Here is a 16,298-nt window from a genome sequence, read left to right as displayed (position 1 = left end):
AAAAAGACTAGACTGAACGTTTTATGCAGATGTGATTCACATCTGCATAAAAAGAACAGGGATTTGTAAAATTTTAGTATGCAGAGACAAAGCTTTTGTAGTTCAAATCTACAGTTCACAAGGGCTCACAAGTTAACTGCAGCAGAAGCTAAGTGCCTTATGTGATAGAGAGTGGAGAAACTTTGTAAGGGGGGTGGAATAATATTTTACAATATAAAAATTGTACACAAATATATTTCTAGATGTTTATATAATTTTTCAACTTTTATTACTTTTCTAATCTTATTTCTTTTCTAATCAAAAGAAGACAAATTGTCCTTCAAAACATTGGCTTAACACCCCACCCCACCTCAACTTAATTTACTTTTTATATCATTAACTTACTCACAACCTTTAGATAATAAACATACTAATGCTACTATATGTGCACACTTATCTGAATACATACTTGTAAAATTCATATACCCTTATATGAATCTTATTGGAATAATTTTACTTTAATAATGGACAGTTAGGTCAGAATAAAAAGTTAATATTTAACCCTCTGGTGGGAGTGCCTGTAGATAATGTATGCCCCAGAGTCAGTTTTCCAATTAAAAAAAAAAAAAAAAAAAAACTGTCCCATTCTGCCCTCTGTTTTATCAAGTTTGCTAAATCCCTTTTCACCCCTCTTGACATCCTCTTATGTGGTACTTCCTAAATGGGATGAGTGCCTTGAAAATTTCCTATAATGTAACTGTACTTTTCTTTTTGTATATTTCAGCACAATTAATAGATTCCAATAAACTCTATAGGCCACAATAATCTACACAGTTAGGATCACTGATGATCTGCAGTGTTGACAGCCAGAATGGACCCTGGCGCAAACAGTCTCATCGGGTCTGCCATTCCCCTCCAACTGTTCTTTTCTAAATGTGGCACTATGCTGGGTCTCTTTATGTGATGTCTGGCTCCAGGGAAGCTTGCCCATTCCTGCCCAACTGCTGATGGTGATCAGATCAAGAATATTCATGCCCCCTGTACCCTTCATAATTGATATACATAAACAAATTTTATTCAAAAATTTACCCCACAGATCAAGTTGCTACTATAAGATTTCTAATCAGTGACACTGATGTGGCACTGTGCTGGGTCCCTTTACGTGATTCTGGCTCCAGGGAAGCTTGCCCATTCCTGCCCCACTGCTGATAGTGATCTGATCAAGGCTATTCATGCCCCCTGTACCCTTCATAATTGATATACGTAAACAAATTTTATTCAAAAATTTACCCCACAGATAAAGTTGCTACTATAAGATTTCTAATCAGTGAATAGTAAGTTACTCTCCCCTAACATGGTAGTCAGACATACTTGCTCATTCTTATTGTACTTATCACTATGATGCTTTCTGTAGTACACACACACACTCACAATTTTGATATTATTATTATTAGCCATATGGTGCAAGGAAGCCTGAGGCTTATGCTGCACCAGCCAAAAAAAAAAAAAAAGTTAGTACCCTGAGAGAGAGAGAGAGAGAGAGAGAGAGAGAGAGAGAGAGAGAGAGAATCATTCAAAAGAGAGAAGAATGATGATATCCAGCTCAGGACCCTGGGTGTGCCAAGCCCATACTCACCAGATGTGAGCCCCCTGGGGTTATCTTCCACCACACAGATTCAAGGTTCTCCTGAGACTGTTCTAAACCAAGGCATCATCTTACCACATAAGGCAGGTTTTGATCAAAAACACCCACCCCCCCAAACCTGCTTATCCTTCCTATACAAATGTTGACACCAGGTCTCAAATGGCCCTATTATACCAGGATCGGCAGATTCATCCGTTTTTATTGACGATAACTCTAACATTACACAAACATTTTAAATTTTGTATTTGCTCAGTTATTCACTATCCTGATAAATTCTTTGATAAATTATTAGCTAAGCAAATAACATTAGTTTTGCCACATCTTTTTACATAAAAAATGAATGCTCGTCCCTGGGCCTTCGAGGTCACACAGTTTACCCTCAAACTCTGGAAGCCTCTTAGCCAGACCCCCCGAGGAGAATCAAGTTGATCCACACCAGTCAGCCAACCCCACAAACAGTTTTTGTGAACCCTTAAGGCCACTTCAGTGGCAATGGCAACAGAGCAGGCCACACCAATAAAAATCTCTCCACAGACAGTCTTCAAATTAATCAAGACTCACATCATTGTTATGAACCTCTAGTATTACAGCCTGGTTCTATTATTCCACCAATCTTTATTGTAAAATATATTCTCATTTGTCCTTCATAATTTAATCCCATAATAGAACTGTCTCCTGCCAAACAACAATCTGTTCATGACAAGTCATGTCTGGAGCCTGAATCAGTAGTACATTCCCTGATATATAACTAGACACTGAATTTCTGCTAAATCCACGATCAAGCCATCAACTCTTTCCCAGTGACCCAATATCTATTCAATGCAAAAAGTTTAATTCCAGATCATCACACTCCCTGCATTTAATCAAAACATTATGAGTACCTACAAGAGTCAACTTGGAATAAATAACACATCTTGTGCAAGCTTTAAAGATCTGACTTGGAAGAGAATTGCTACAGCATTTTCAATCTTAGTCATGCTGTCTTGTATCATGGTACTCTTTGGGGCTATCATATTAACAACAGTTATCCAAGATTAATTTTGCAGAATAAGTTACATAAATTACAGTAAATTAAAATAAAAATATTTCAGAAATTAAATTAAAATATTACATATATAAATAACCACTTACAAAAATGACCAGGTACTCTATCAAAGATCCTCTACTATGAAATTAAAATTCAGGCTGAACCTAGCTTTTACTCATCATCATCCCGCTATTCCATGGGTCAACGTATAATGTTGTTGTTGTTATTTGGTTTTTAAGAGCATTAGCAACTAAGGCCATATTGCTCCAGGGATATGCTGTGGTCATTTCTTGACCTTTCCGCATCCTCCGTATTTGGTGGTCATGGGCTCTAACCCAGGTGTGATCAAGATGCATACTACGCATTGCTGCTCCTGCCCATCTGGCTACAGAGGCACCGTCAACATATGAAGCCTACCACCAAGTCCTGTCCATGTACTTCTCTCTGCCATCGATTTCACTCCTGTTTCCTCCTCTCTTAATGACATCAGTCTTTATCGTGTCCTGCAACCTCATTCTTGGTCTCCCCCTTGGTCTTTTGTCCCTTAATTGTAAATCAAACATTCTTCTTGGCAAACACCTCTCGTTCATCCTCTTGACATCTCCAAACCATTTTGAACAGGACCTATCAATCCTATTCTGGAGTTTTTCAACCCGAATTCTCTCCCTAATCACATCATTCCTGATTTTGTCACATCTTGTCTTTCCAGCTATGCTCCTCAAAAATCTCATTTTTGCCCCCTGAATTCTGCTTTCATCCTTTTTCCTCATAGTCCAAGTTTCAGGTGAATATGTCAGAATTGGTATGTAATAGGCCTGATATATATATATCTCCTTACACTTCAGTGGTACATTCCTGTCCTAAATTCCTGCTCACTTGTATCCTTCTACTTATTTCTTCGTCTATCACAACAGTCTTTATAATGGTGCTTCCTAGATACTTGAAGTTGTTAACCATTTTCAGCTCTTTCCCTACCATTGTAATGTATCTGTCAGGCTTGCCACCATTACTTCACTCTTCTCCTGACTGAAAATCAGTCCAAATTCATTGGCCATACCAACCCATATATCAACTTTCCATTGCACTTGTTCCCTTCTCTCTCCCCATATGCAGAGGTCAAGTTGTTCCACCACTTTACATTGCAAATCATGATAGCTATAAACAGTAGTGGTGACAGGATGCCTCCTTGCCTCAAACCTGATGTTATTTTGAAGCTCTCCATCAACTCCATCACTGTTCTTACTTTGCTCACTGTATTGGTGTACATATTTTCAATTCTTTCCACAAGATGTTCCTCTATCCCCAAGTTTCTTAAACCTCCCATACTTTCTCTCTCTTTATAGCATCAAACGCTTTCTGTATGTCCTAGGTATATGTGAAACATATACCTAGTCTTTCACGAATGCCCAGAGAGTAAAGGACTAATGCCCCATATTTTCATATTTTGTTTGGTGTGAAAAGTGTGCTTTCACTGATGTGGGAAGTGCACTCATTGCTAAAGATGATTTATTTCAAGCAGTTGTCACCATCTTCCATAAGCTGAAACATTTTCCAAACAAATTCCACCTTCTGGGGTTTGTCAAGAGCCAAAACCATGGTCAATTAACAGTTTATGTAAGAGCTGTAATTTGTATAGTTTCATCCTCAGATGGCAATGTAATATGTTACACACTGTTGACCTTGACATGTTAAACTCATGACTGACAACACTGTATGAATTTCTCTGGGCTTCATGTAAAACTTTTTTCAAACCAGCCCTCCCTGACTTTTGTTCAACCACCATCTCAGCTGGGATGACTGCACAAATAGGAACCCTTTATGAATTTTTTGGACCACTGCAGAACTGCAGGTCTACTTGGTGGCTTCTTTTTAAACTGCATTCAAAACTTACATAACAGCAGTGGCAGACCAAAGCTTATTGGATCAAAGTATTCACTGTACCACATCAGGTTTGGTAAATTCCATTTTGTTTACCTACAGTTTCGCAATTATGCTGCCATCTACCGCAGTGCACATATTTTCCAGTTGTTAAATAAAAACTTGAAAATATCCCCATTACTCAGAAGTGGATTTGGGTTTGTATCAAGTATCCTATTCACACAGTGTTTTAGTTTTGGAGGTCTGGGGACACCTTGGATAACTTTTGATCTAAAGTAAAAATTCCAAAGTGACAATTCACAACTGTATGAAATCAAACTGCTAAACTTAGTATAATCCTATGTACTATTCCAGAACACTTGTGGTGCCTCCGTAGCCAGGGGTAGCAGTGCGTAGCACACGCTCCTTGATTAGACCGGGGTTCGAGCCCGTGCCCACCAAATACGGAAAGGTCAGGGAATGACTACTGCATATCCCCGGAGCAATATGGCCTTAGTTGCTAATGCTCCTAAAAACCAAATAACAAACAAACAAACAACAGAACACTTGTGACTGTCCATGTATCATCATATCTAACTTCAAACCAAGTTTTTAAGGCTCTTAAAGCCCTATTCCTCAATTGAATAGGCCTTTAGGAGTTTCTCCAGTATGAACTGAGACCTTTCCAATCAAATGACAAAACCCTGTCACAGAAGATGCTGAATTGACCGAATAAACAAAAATTTCATATCTATCTCTAAATTCCAATCTGCATAAACATGAACTGTTAAATTATATTACTTAATAAGGAAACCAAATCTAGACAAGTTAAAATTCTCTAATTGAATTTTTTATTATTTTTTTTATTTTTAATTGTGCATTTAATTTTTTTAGAACAGATTGTTAAATTTCACATTAAAATAAATATATATATATTTCAGAAAAAAAGTCCTAGCTTATCAAATACAATTACATCTATAAGGGAAATAAAGAAATCACTAGTTACATAATAAAAATGCAAAGTATACTGTTACGTGTCCTTGAAAGCACTGTGTGCAGAAAGATGTTTTAAAAATTTTCTAGGAGGAGGGAATCCTAAGTTGTGCATCTGAAATGAACACATTTTTGCATTTATATCTCCTCTGTGGAATAAACATAATAATGTAAAAAAGAATAGCTTACCATATATCCAAGCTATTCCAACAGCTTCAAAAAGAGCTGCACATAATAATGAAATCCCTGCAGAATATGTGTCAAACCAGTACATCATATAGCCTCCTCCCTAAGGAATGAGAAAAATGCTGAAATGTGAAAAAAAAAAAAAAAAAAAATTTTTGGTTTTCATGAATAAGTTTCATAATACCCTTTTAAACTATTTATACCAAATAATGTAGAACCTTGGTATTATGATATCTTATTGCTTATATCAACATTCAAGATTAAAGATGCTTTTACAGAAAATTATTTTCCCAAGTAATTATCTCCTTATGTCCTTTAAACAAAAAGTATTATAATAATTTTAGTGGAGCTGCAAATTATTAAGTCTTTACTGAATATATTTATTCAGTTTGAGTGGACATCTCAACCTGTTTCTACATAAATACATACATGAATAAGGCAAATTAAACAGCAGAGTTATGTATATATATGTTGCCATTAGGTGCAAAAGGATGAGAAGTTCCTTTTCATGATAACAATTATTACTGTCAAAAACTGGTATATTTTGCTACATAAGTGATGGGTAATTTTTGTGTTTGTTTCTTGAGTTTGCAATGAGGCAACTAAGGTCAAGATTTGTATCAAAAAATATATATACTGCATATATGGCCTGTGTGTGTGTGTGTGTATAAGAAATCAGATCTCTAATTTGCATGCATTCTATGGTCAGCTTGCTTTATTTTTGCTGGATGAAAAATCAGAGGCTTGGAGAAAATACTCATCAGAGACCATCTAAAACAGTCGGTGTAAGAAGTCCCCATGAAAGTACCTCCTGTAAAGATAGAGTTCAAACTGTGCAACTGGTAATTTTCAAAAATTATAACCCCCAGTGCAACCTCAATATAGCCAAAAATAACTGAATCCACTGAACAGCTGGTTTTCCTCTGAATGTTATGGATATTTACTTTTGTCAATTTCTGCTATGAAATAAAGGTAAACTGCAGCCATTATCAACCCACCTGCAGGATGGAAGCCTCCTCAACAATTCATGTTGAGGCAAATGGACCATAATCTGCCAGTATGGGTTGGGAGATCGACCGTATTTAGCACAGTCAGGGGCTTGAACCCCAGTCTACTCAAAGAGTGTGTACTACTGCACTCTCACTCCTGACCACTTGGCTACAGATAATAAATGCCATAAACTCAGTGGTGAAACTACCATGGGAGGTTGGGGGATGACCACTAGTTTGATATGAGAACTAAAGTTCACATGGGAGCTGCTTAGCAATCTGACAAGACGGGCAAAATTTATAGATTCACCACTGCAATACATCATTTTATTTTTATACACAATCATGTTACATCTGAAACCATTATATGACAAGATAACACGACATACACTTCATATTTAAATATATTTCTTACTACATAGTCAAAAATATTTTTTTGATGAAGATAGTTACTGGAATATTCAAAGTGCATCTGTTATTATCTGAAATATAATTGGAGGGGGAGATTCAGTATACATATCCTTTATATTAATTAAGTTAGGTATGATAACTTAATTAATATACTTAATGAGATATACTTAATGATTCCAATTTATAACTATTTAAGTAGTTGGCTATGTACTGAAATGATGCAATTGCACTAACTTATACATAGCCAACTACTTAAATAGTTATAAATTGGAATCATTAAGTATATCTCATATTGTGAATACCTTCATGAGTTGCCATGGTATTGCACTACCTCGAATAAGTAACACTCCACATTAGGAGACTATTGTTACTTATTCTCAGCAGATACCATCATCCATACGGCACTGTTTCGGAGCTTATTGGCTCTTGATCAGTGGGTGGGCAGGTACCCTGGTGTTGCAATGATAACCCACTTGTGAAGTATAAATCCATAATATGAGAGATGCATGATGGTATGGAGTAATTTAGATTATGATATAGTTTAGGACTAAAGCTTAAAGATTATGTAAAGAGTTTAACTAATGTACAAGTTAGTGCAATTGCATCATTTCAGAACATAGCCATAGACAAGACTGCAGCAATAATTCAGACACAGCATGGGTTTGTTAAGGGAAAATCTTGTCTGACAAATTTGATAGGATATTATGATGTGGTTACAAAAGAACTGGATGCGAAAAATAATTTTGATATCATATATTTGGATTTCAGGAAAGCTTTTGACACAGTTGCGAATGGAAGACTATTGTACAAATTGGAGCAGAATGGTATTAAGGGTAAGTTGCTACAATGGATAAAAGGATGGTTGAGTGGGAGAAGGTGGTAATCAATGGGTGCTGCTCTTCATGGAATAAATGTTATTAGTTGAGTCCCACAGGGTTTGGTGTTGGGTCCACTGTTGTTTTGTATATTTATCAATGATATTGATGAAGGTATATCAGGCTTAGTGTCGAAGTTTTCAGATGATACAAAGTTGGCAGGGTTGTTAATGACAGTAATGGCAGTGTGCTACTGCAATAGGATCTAGAAAATTTGGGCAGATGGGCTAAGAAGTGGCAACTGAAGTTTAACCTTGACAAATGCAAAGTACTGCATATGGGTAGAAGTAACCCCAGAGAAATGTACCAACTGTGTGGTACTACACATAAGGTGGTAGAAAATGAAAGACCTGGGAGTAATTGCGCAGTCAGATACGAAGTTTTCTGAGCAATGCAGACAGGCTGCCAGGGCAGGTCAAGGGGTTTTTCAATGATATATAGGAATTTTGCTAGCAGGGAAAAGGAGGTGATTGTCCCTCTGTGGCAATGGTCAAGCCATGCCTTGAGTACTGCATACAGGTCTGGAGGCCTCATTTTAGGAAGCATGTAGATTTGCTTGAGCGTGTACAGAGAAGGGCAACAAGATTGTTGAGGGGAATGAAGGGATCCTCTTACCAAGAAAGGCTTAAGTTCTGTAAATTGCAGTGGCTGGAGACTAAGCACCTGCGCAATGATCTGATTGAGGTGTATAAGGCTTTGAATGGGTTGAAGCACACTGAATTCTGATGGGATCCTTCCACCTGTTCAGATTACGAACCTAAGGGAGCATAAATTCAAATTAAGAAAAGACAGATGTAGAATAGATGTGTGGAAATTTGCCTTTAGCCAGCAGGTAGTTAATTGCTGGAACAAACTTCCATCTGTTGTTGTGGAAGTTGATAGGTTAAATAAATTTAAGGAGGAACTGGACAGGCATTTGGAGGGAATGGCGTGATTTTTTTTTTTTTTTTTTTTTGGCTGATGCTGCATAAGTTCATACACTTGCTTTCTTGCATCACATGCCACTACTACTACTACTTAAATAGTTATAAATTTGCATCATTAAGTATGTCTCATGTGAATACTTTCAAGAGTTGCCAATGAAGAGCCAATAAGCTCTGAAATGGTGCCATATGGGTAATGGTATCCGCAAGAATAAGTAACAATAGTCTTTTCCCATGGTGAAGTGTTACTTATTCTAGGTAGTGCAATACCATGGCACTTTAGCCCTAAACTATATCGTAATCTAAATTACTCCACACCATCAGGCATCTCACACCTGGTGAGTGTGGGCTTGGCACACCCAGGGTCCTGAGCTGGATATCATCATTCTTCTCTTTCTTGGTGATTCCCGTCTCTCTCTCTCTCTCTCTCTCTCTCTCTCTCTCTCTCTCTCTCATTCAGAATTTTTTTTGCCTAGTGCAGCATAAGCCTCGGGTTCCTTGTACCATATGGCTAATATTAATAATAATCTCTCATATTGTGGATTTATACTTTGCAACTGGATTGTCATCATTGCAACGCCAGGGTACCTGTCCACCCACTGATGAAGAGCCAATAAGCTCCAAAACTGTGCCATATGGGTGATGGTATCTGCTGAGAATAAGTAATAGTAGTCTTCTCCCATGGTGAAATGTTACTTATTCGAGGTAGTGCAATACCATGGAAACTTGGTGTGAAGGTATTCACAATATGAGATATACTTAATGATGCCAATTTAAAACTATTTAAATAGTTGACTATGTACTGAAATGATGCAATTGCACTAACTTGTACATTAGTTAAACTCTTTATATAACCTGAGGCTTTAGCCCTAAACTACACTGTGCTGCCACTTTATTAGATACACCTATCTAGTAGAGTGTTGAGCCTCCTTTAGCCTTCAAAACAGCCTGAATTCATCTAGGCATGGATTTAACAAGATGCTGAAAACGTGCAGGAATGGAGTACCATGCAGACATAAGTGTGTCACGTAGTTCCTTGAGATTCAACGGAGGTGTAGGCCTAAAGCAAACAGCCCTTTCCAGCTCATCCCAAAGATGTTCAATAGGACTGCGATCCCAGGACTAAACGGGCCACTGCAGCAAAGAAAAGTCATTGTCATGTTCCTGGAACCATTCCATAGTATTGGTAAAATAAAATTAAGGCTTTCTCAGAGCGAATTGTAACAGGTTTAATTATATATATAGAAACATATAAACATACAAAGCTTTCGGTTGGTTAGACAATCTTCTTCAGTTGAAACAAAACATAAAATGGAGGCGTGTACTGCCAATCTGGTACGTGAAGCGCGTGGCTAATTGTTTGAGGTTGAAGTCTGTGGCTGTGACGTATGCGGACGTGGCCAGCACTTGTCAATGGACAGGACTATTGCTTTGGTGAGAGGGTGGACTTGACAACCACTGTTCCTGTTCATTGAGGTATTGGAGCATTTGATGTTTAACGATTCCAACCAGGCGCGGGGCGCCTCTGTAGCCAGGTGGGCAGGAGCAGCAGTGGTAGCACACGCTTCTTGATTAGACCGGGGTTCGAGCCCGTCGCCACCAAATACGGAGGATGCGGAAAGGTCAAGCAATGACCACCGCATGTCCCGGAGCAATATGGCCTCAGTTGCTAATGCTCCTAAAAACCAAATAACAAAAACAAAAACAAAAAACCAGGCGCGGCGCAGATAATGGTGGGAATTATCCACAATCACGACATCGCGATGTGGGTCAATGTCGTGGTGGGTTGCCCAGACATGCTCAGCAATAGCTGAATGCTCCACATCCGCCAAACGGATCGCCCTCTTGTGTTCGGAAAGTCGTTTTTCGAGCCGCCTTCCAGTTTCCCCGAAGTAGCAGCTAGTGCAGTCACGGCAAGAGATGCGGTAGACCAACCCGCTCTGCAGTAGGGTGGGGACAGGTGTTTTTACGTTGGAAATGAGGGATCGTAGTTTTCTCCCTGGGTGTTGGAGACACTTTATCCCATGCAATAAAGACATGCTTGAAGACGACAGTCTATCGTAAACCTATGTGTGCTGGCCAATTTACCAACTTCTGGTCAGCACACGCACGTAGTCATCTTCTTGCCACTGTGCGAACCTTGCTGACTCGCACCTGGACACACTCTAGCTCTGTAAGTGAGAGGCGCACAGAGATCGCTAGAGTCAAAGCGGACCTTGCGAGGTGTGGCTATCCCATCAATACCCTTGACAGGTGTGACCTACAGGCACGCAACCACGTAGCGACCAACAGAAACATCCAAAGTGGTGACTCAACCACGAACGCCTTTATCCCATACTACCCAAACATATCACAACAGGTCTGTAGGATTTTAAAATTGCATGGGATAAAGTGCCTCCAACTCCCAGGGATAAAACTACGATCCCTCATTTCCAACGTAAAAACACCTGTCCCCACCCTACTGCAGAGTGGGTTGGTCTACCGCATCTCTTGCCGTGACTGCACTAGCTGCTACTTCAGGGAAACCGGAAGGCGGCTCGTAAAACGACTTTCCGAACACAAGAGGGCGATCCGTTTGGCGGATGTGGAGCACTCAGCTATTGCTGAGCACGTCTGGGCAACCCACCACGACATTGACTAACACTGCGATGTCGTGATTGTGGATAAGTCCCGCCATTATCTGCACCGCGCCTGGTTGGAATCGTTAAACATCAAATGCTCCAATACCTCAATGAACAGGAACAGTGGTTGTCAAGTCCACCCTATCACCGAAGCAATAGTCCTGTCCATTGACAAGCGCTGGCCACGTCCACATACATCACAGCCACAGACTTCAACCTCAAACAATTAGCCACGTGCTTCACGTACCAGATTGGCAGTACACGCCTCCATTTTATGTTTTGTTTCAACTGAAGAAGATTGTCTAACCAACCGAAAGCTTTGTATGTTTATGTTTCTATATATATTATTAAACCTGTTACAATTCGCTCTGAGAAAGCTGTAATTTTATTTTACCAATATGAATCCGGAGTGCATAGGCCTTTTTAACCACATTCCATAGTAATTTGGGCTTTGTGCACCAGTGCATTATCCTGCTGGAAGTAACCATCTGACTGAGGATAAACTGTCAACATGAACGGATGCACTTGGTCAGCAACGATTTTTAAGTACGATGTGGCATTCAGACATGAATCTATGGGTATCAATGGACCCAACATGTGCCAAGAAAACATTCCCCACACCATAACACTGCCCCACCACCTTGCACAGTAGTCATCAGACATGACGGGTCCATGGATGCATGTTATTTTCACCAAATTCTGAGCCTTCCATCAACACGATGCACCAGGAACTTTGACTCGTCAGACCAACCAACCAACTGTTTTCCAATCCTCAATAGTCCAGTGCTGGTGTTGCTGTGCCCACAGGAGGCATGCTCTCTTGTTCTTCATTGATAACAAAGGTACGCGATGTGGCCATCGGCTGTTGTAGCCCATTCGCAACAAAGTGCAACTAGTGGTCCATTGTGATATTTTGTTCTGTGCACCCAGGTTGTAATCTGACATGATGTGCGACGTTGTGGCCCATCTGTTTGCTTGCACAATTCTAGCCAGCCTCCTCTGACCTCTCTCATCAACAAGCGATTTTCTTCCACAGGAGTGCCGCTGAGAGGATGTTTTCTGTTTGTTGCATCATTCTCGATACACCCTTGAAGCTGTGGTGTGTGTGAAAAGACCAGCACATATTGCACATACTACCATGTCACGTTCGAAGTCCATTAGATCACTCCTTTTCCCCATTCTTGCTATGGTTTGTATGCTTAACTGATACTAGAAAGGTTGTTCTGCTGCATTTATATCCACAACTGTGGTCATGTGACTTGCAACATTGTGGGATAAACCATTTGTGTGCACATCGGGGGTGTACATAATAAAGTGGCAGCACAGTGTATATCATTAAGTATGATAATAATCTATTTATCATACCTAATCTAATCTGACAGAATATTTTATTTAATATTGAAGTATAATACTTATGGATGTAAACACTAACAGTAACCAAGATTTGAAAGTCAAAAATCCTATGAAAATAGATTATTGGAATAGTTGTCAGGGAAAAAAAAAAAAAAAAAAAATATATATATATATATATATATATATATATATGGTTATAAATGAAGCGATTTTAAGACAACTAGAAATCAAGGACTTAGTGCAGAATTAAAAATAAAGTACTATTCTAATTTGAACATTTAAAAAGAATGGAAGAGAGATGATTACCAAAAAAAAGGTACTCAAAAAAAGTGGAGTACCTTTTTTTTGGAATTTTTTTTTTTTTTTTTTTTAACACCAGAAAAGAGAAGTGTGAAGCCAGGAATTTCTAAACATAGCCAACCTTAAATAGGTAAACATGTTATGAAGAAAGTCAGTACTACTATTAATACAAATGGGAAAAGTTTCAAAAGATGCAACAACCTGCTCACTTTTGATTATATGCAATTGTGTTTATATTTCCCCCATGTTATTTAAATCATTATAAATGCAATGTTATTTGAACCTCCCTTAATCGACACCTAAAATTCATACACAGGCAGATATTAAAAGCTTAGATCACACAATAAGTTCTGTGGTCTTTTAATAAAAAAATTAAAAAAAGAAAGACAGTAGCATTCGGTGTCATGCAAAAATTCAGTGTCATGCTAATAGTACAGTTGAATATATCTCCAGTTACAGGAATACAATTTTATTGATGCATAGAACTGTTTTATGGGGTTGCAGCATATTATAAAAGATGTTGAAAGTCTGCCATTCTGTATTAAACATGCTTGAATCTAAAAACACACATTTTTGATGTACAAGAGTTGTCTTGAAAAGAGCTTGGAGTACAAATTAAACAAAAATACTATTGAAAATGGTTGAGTACAGTTAAGGAAATGGCTAGTAATCTTTACTCACCCTAGTTACATTTACCAAAGAAACAGAAAAGGAGGTTGCAAGAACCAAGGCTGTGAAGATTTCTCGACTGAAACGACATCTGTTGAAATAAACTCTAAATTCATCTAAGAGGCCTGTTATTACTGCTTCCAGTCCACCCATCTAAATTGAAATTTAAGTTAAATTATGTTTAATTTAAAACCTTTGTAATTTATCTAAAATTCTATTTACTACTTAGATCTATTTACCAGTGTGCTGCTCATGCCCATAGATACATCTCATATTAAAATAAACTAATCAACATAATCCCCAAGGTGTTTTACAGCAGTAACAGTAAACAAATGTCAAGAGCCACCTCTGACACCACCAACAATTCAGGCTGGCTTAAAATGCATGCATAATTGTTAAAGGGAATGTGGATTCCTCCCTTGTGAATTTTGTTGTAGTAGGACAGAATTTGTAGTTTTCCTACTGATAGCAAAATTACAAATCTGTAGAAAACTGCATCTTTGCATCTAAATAAACTCCAAGGAATTTAAACATGTGAAACAGGAATAAATGCAGACTGAAAAAAAATGATAATGTAGAGGGGTAAGATGGGAGGGAAGGGTAAAATTCATATATTTAGTTTTATTGAGATTAATCACAGAGCCAAAATGAGCAATATATTCTATGAAGTTACTAAATTCAGTTTTGGTGGCTAGAGTACATTCAGTTAATTAATGGGTATCATTAGCATATGAGCAGAAATTTGAGTTCTAGCAAAAAAAAAAAACTAATACAGAATAATGAACAACAGCAAGAGGCTGACAACACTTGGCCATGTGGAAGGCCCAGACTAACTATTTTCATAACAGTGGATGAGTCTGTGAAAAACATCAACTGCCTCTCTGTTAGTAACTGTTGTTTGAAGAAATTAAAGGGTGATCAGAGATGAAATACGTTTGAGGCAAGGATAAAACGTGTACAGTATCAAGTGCATCAGATATCTCAGAAAACACAATTAAGGTTTTGCTTTTGCTGTCAGGCTTTATATACAATAGAAACTAGATGGGTTAAGCTATCTTCTATAGAATGTTGAGAGATACCATAATGGACTGATTGAAGTCTAGATGAAAAAATATCACTCAATAGATTTTGCAGCAAAATTCTGTCAAATGTTTCAAGTAATGGTGAACAGACAAACAGGGTGGAAATCAGTCAGGCTGGTGGAATTAGAACACTTTGGAATAGGTAATATGCTATAGAATTTGCAAATTGTGGTGGTTTCAAACTGGGGTTTTAGGTGCATCAGTAATGTAGTCCATATTGCATCATTACATATCATACCTATATGTGTGTGGCTCTAAAACAAAAAATTTCAAAGTTAAGATGTACCTAAAATCCCAATTTGAAACAACAATTTGAAATTTTGAAAACCTATCCCAGAGTGTTCTAATTCCACTAGCCTGACTGACTTCCACCCCATTTCAGTCTGTTCACCATTACTGGAAACAATTGACAAAATTTTTCTGCAAAATAAACAGTCAATTTTGCTAATATCTAAACAGTCAAGCTTCGTATGCTTTTGTTTTAATAATTCGTTTTAGAGCTTTAACACAGCAAGTGGGGATTCTTATCTGGCCGAAAAATAGAAGTCAGGGAAAGAACCAAACATCCTTTTAAAAATGACACTAAATAATATAAAGCAAAATATAACTTATATTAAATATGATGCTATTTAATCAAGTTTTACAAAAACATAAGTTTCCAGAAACAAGTAAAATCTCAGATCTCAACAAATGATACAAAAAATCAAACTTATAAAACATTGGCAAAAGAAAAAAAAAAACAAAAAAAACCAAATCACCTGTCCATTCCCTCCAATAGTTTGTCTAGTACTTCCTTGAATTTACTAAAAACTATCCACTTCAACAACAACAGATGGACGTTTTCCAACAGTCAACTCCCCACTGGCTGAAGGAAAACTTCAGCACAATCTATCCTTCAACCAGCTTTCCTCAATTTGAATTTATGGCTCCTCATGAGTATGGTCTGAGCAAGAGAGAGAACCCCATCAGCATTGATGCTTGTTCAATTTGAACCTTAATCAGATCATCTTGCAGGTGCCTAGTCTCCAGATGCTGCAACGTGCAGAACTGAAGCCTTGCTGCTTGTAAGAACACCCCTTTGTTCCCCTTACCAATCTCATTGCCCTTCTCTTCACCCATTCCAGCAGACCTACATCCTTAAGTTTGCTGCCCTAAATGTTGAATACTGATAAATGTTAGCCAATCACGAAGCAATGTTAAAAAATATTTTGCCGCTCTCCTGAACTGCCATCCATAGGTGATGCCTACCTCACCTATACACTTGTGGCAGCCTGGGTACAATCAGGTATTCACCTCCTTATCCCTGCTATAAAGCAAAATAACTACCATTGGGGGTAACTACCATTAGGGGTAAAGGGAAGGGGTATTGCTTTCGTAAAGGCGACTAC

At 38.1% G+C, this 16,298-nt stretch overlaps 1 protein-coding gene across 1 annotated transcript in view; it reads right to left on the bottom strand.

Annotated features, from left to right (window-relative positions):
• The window catches only part of LOC150078832 (sodium-dependent noradrenaline transporter-like), a 215,339-nt gene that overhangs the window by 30,370 nt on the left and 168,671 nt on the right, over positions 1 to 16,298 (bottom strand). Inside the window, exons 10-11 of the mRNA XM_090382412.1 lie at positions 13,841 to 13,981; positions 5,691 to 5,790 (exon numbers count right to left, since the gene is read on the bottom strand). Coding sequence (XP_090238538.1) covers positions 5,691 to 5,790; positions 13,841 to 13,981 — 241 coding nt within the window. The remainder of the gene's footprint in view (positions 1 to 5,690; positions 5,791 to 13,840; positions 13,982 to 16,298) is intronic.

This window comes from Mastigoproctus giganteus, chromosome 10 (genome assembly GCF_048544385.1).
Source record: "Mastigoproctus giganteus isolate SK-2022 chromosome 10, ASM4854438v1, whole genome shotgun sequence".
Classification (NCBI taxonomy): domain Eukaryota; kingdom Metazoa; phylum Arthropoda; class Arachnida; order Uropygi; family Thelyphonidae; genus Mastigoproctus; species Mastigoproctus giganteus.
This window is presented reverse-complemented; position numbering and strand designations above follow the sequence as displayed.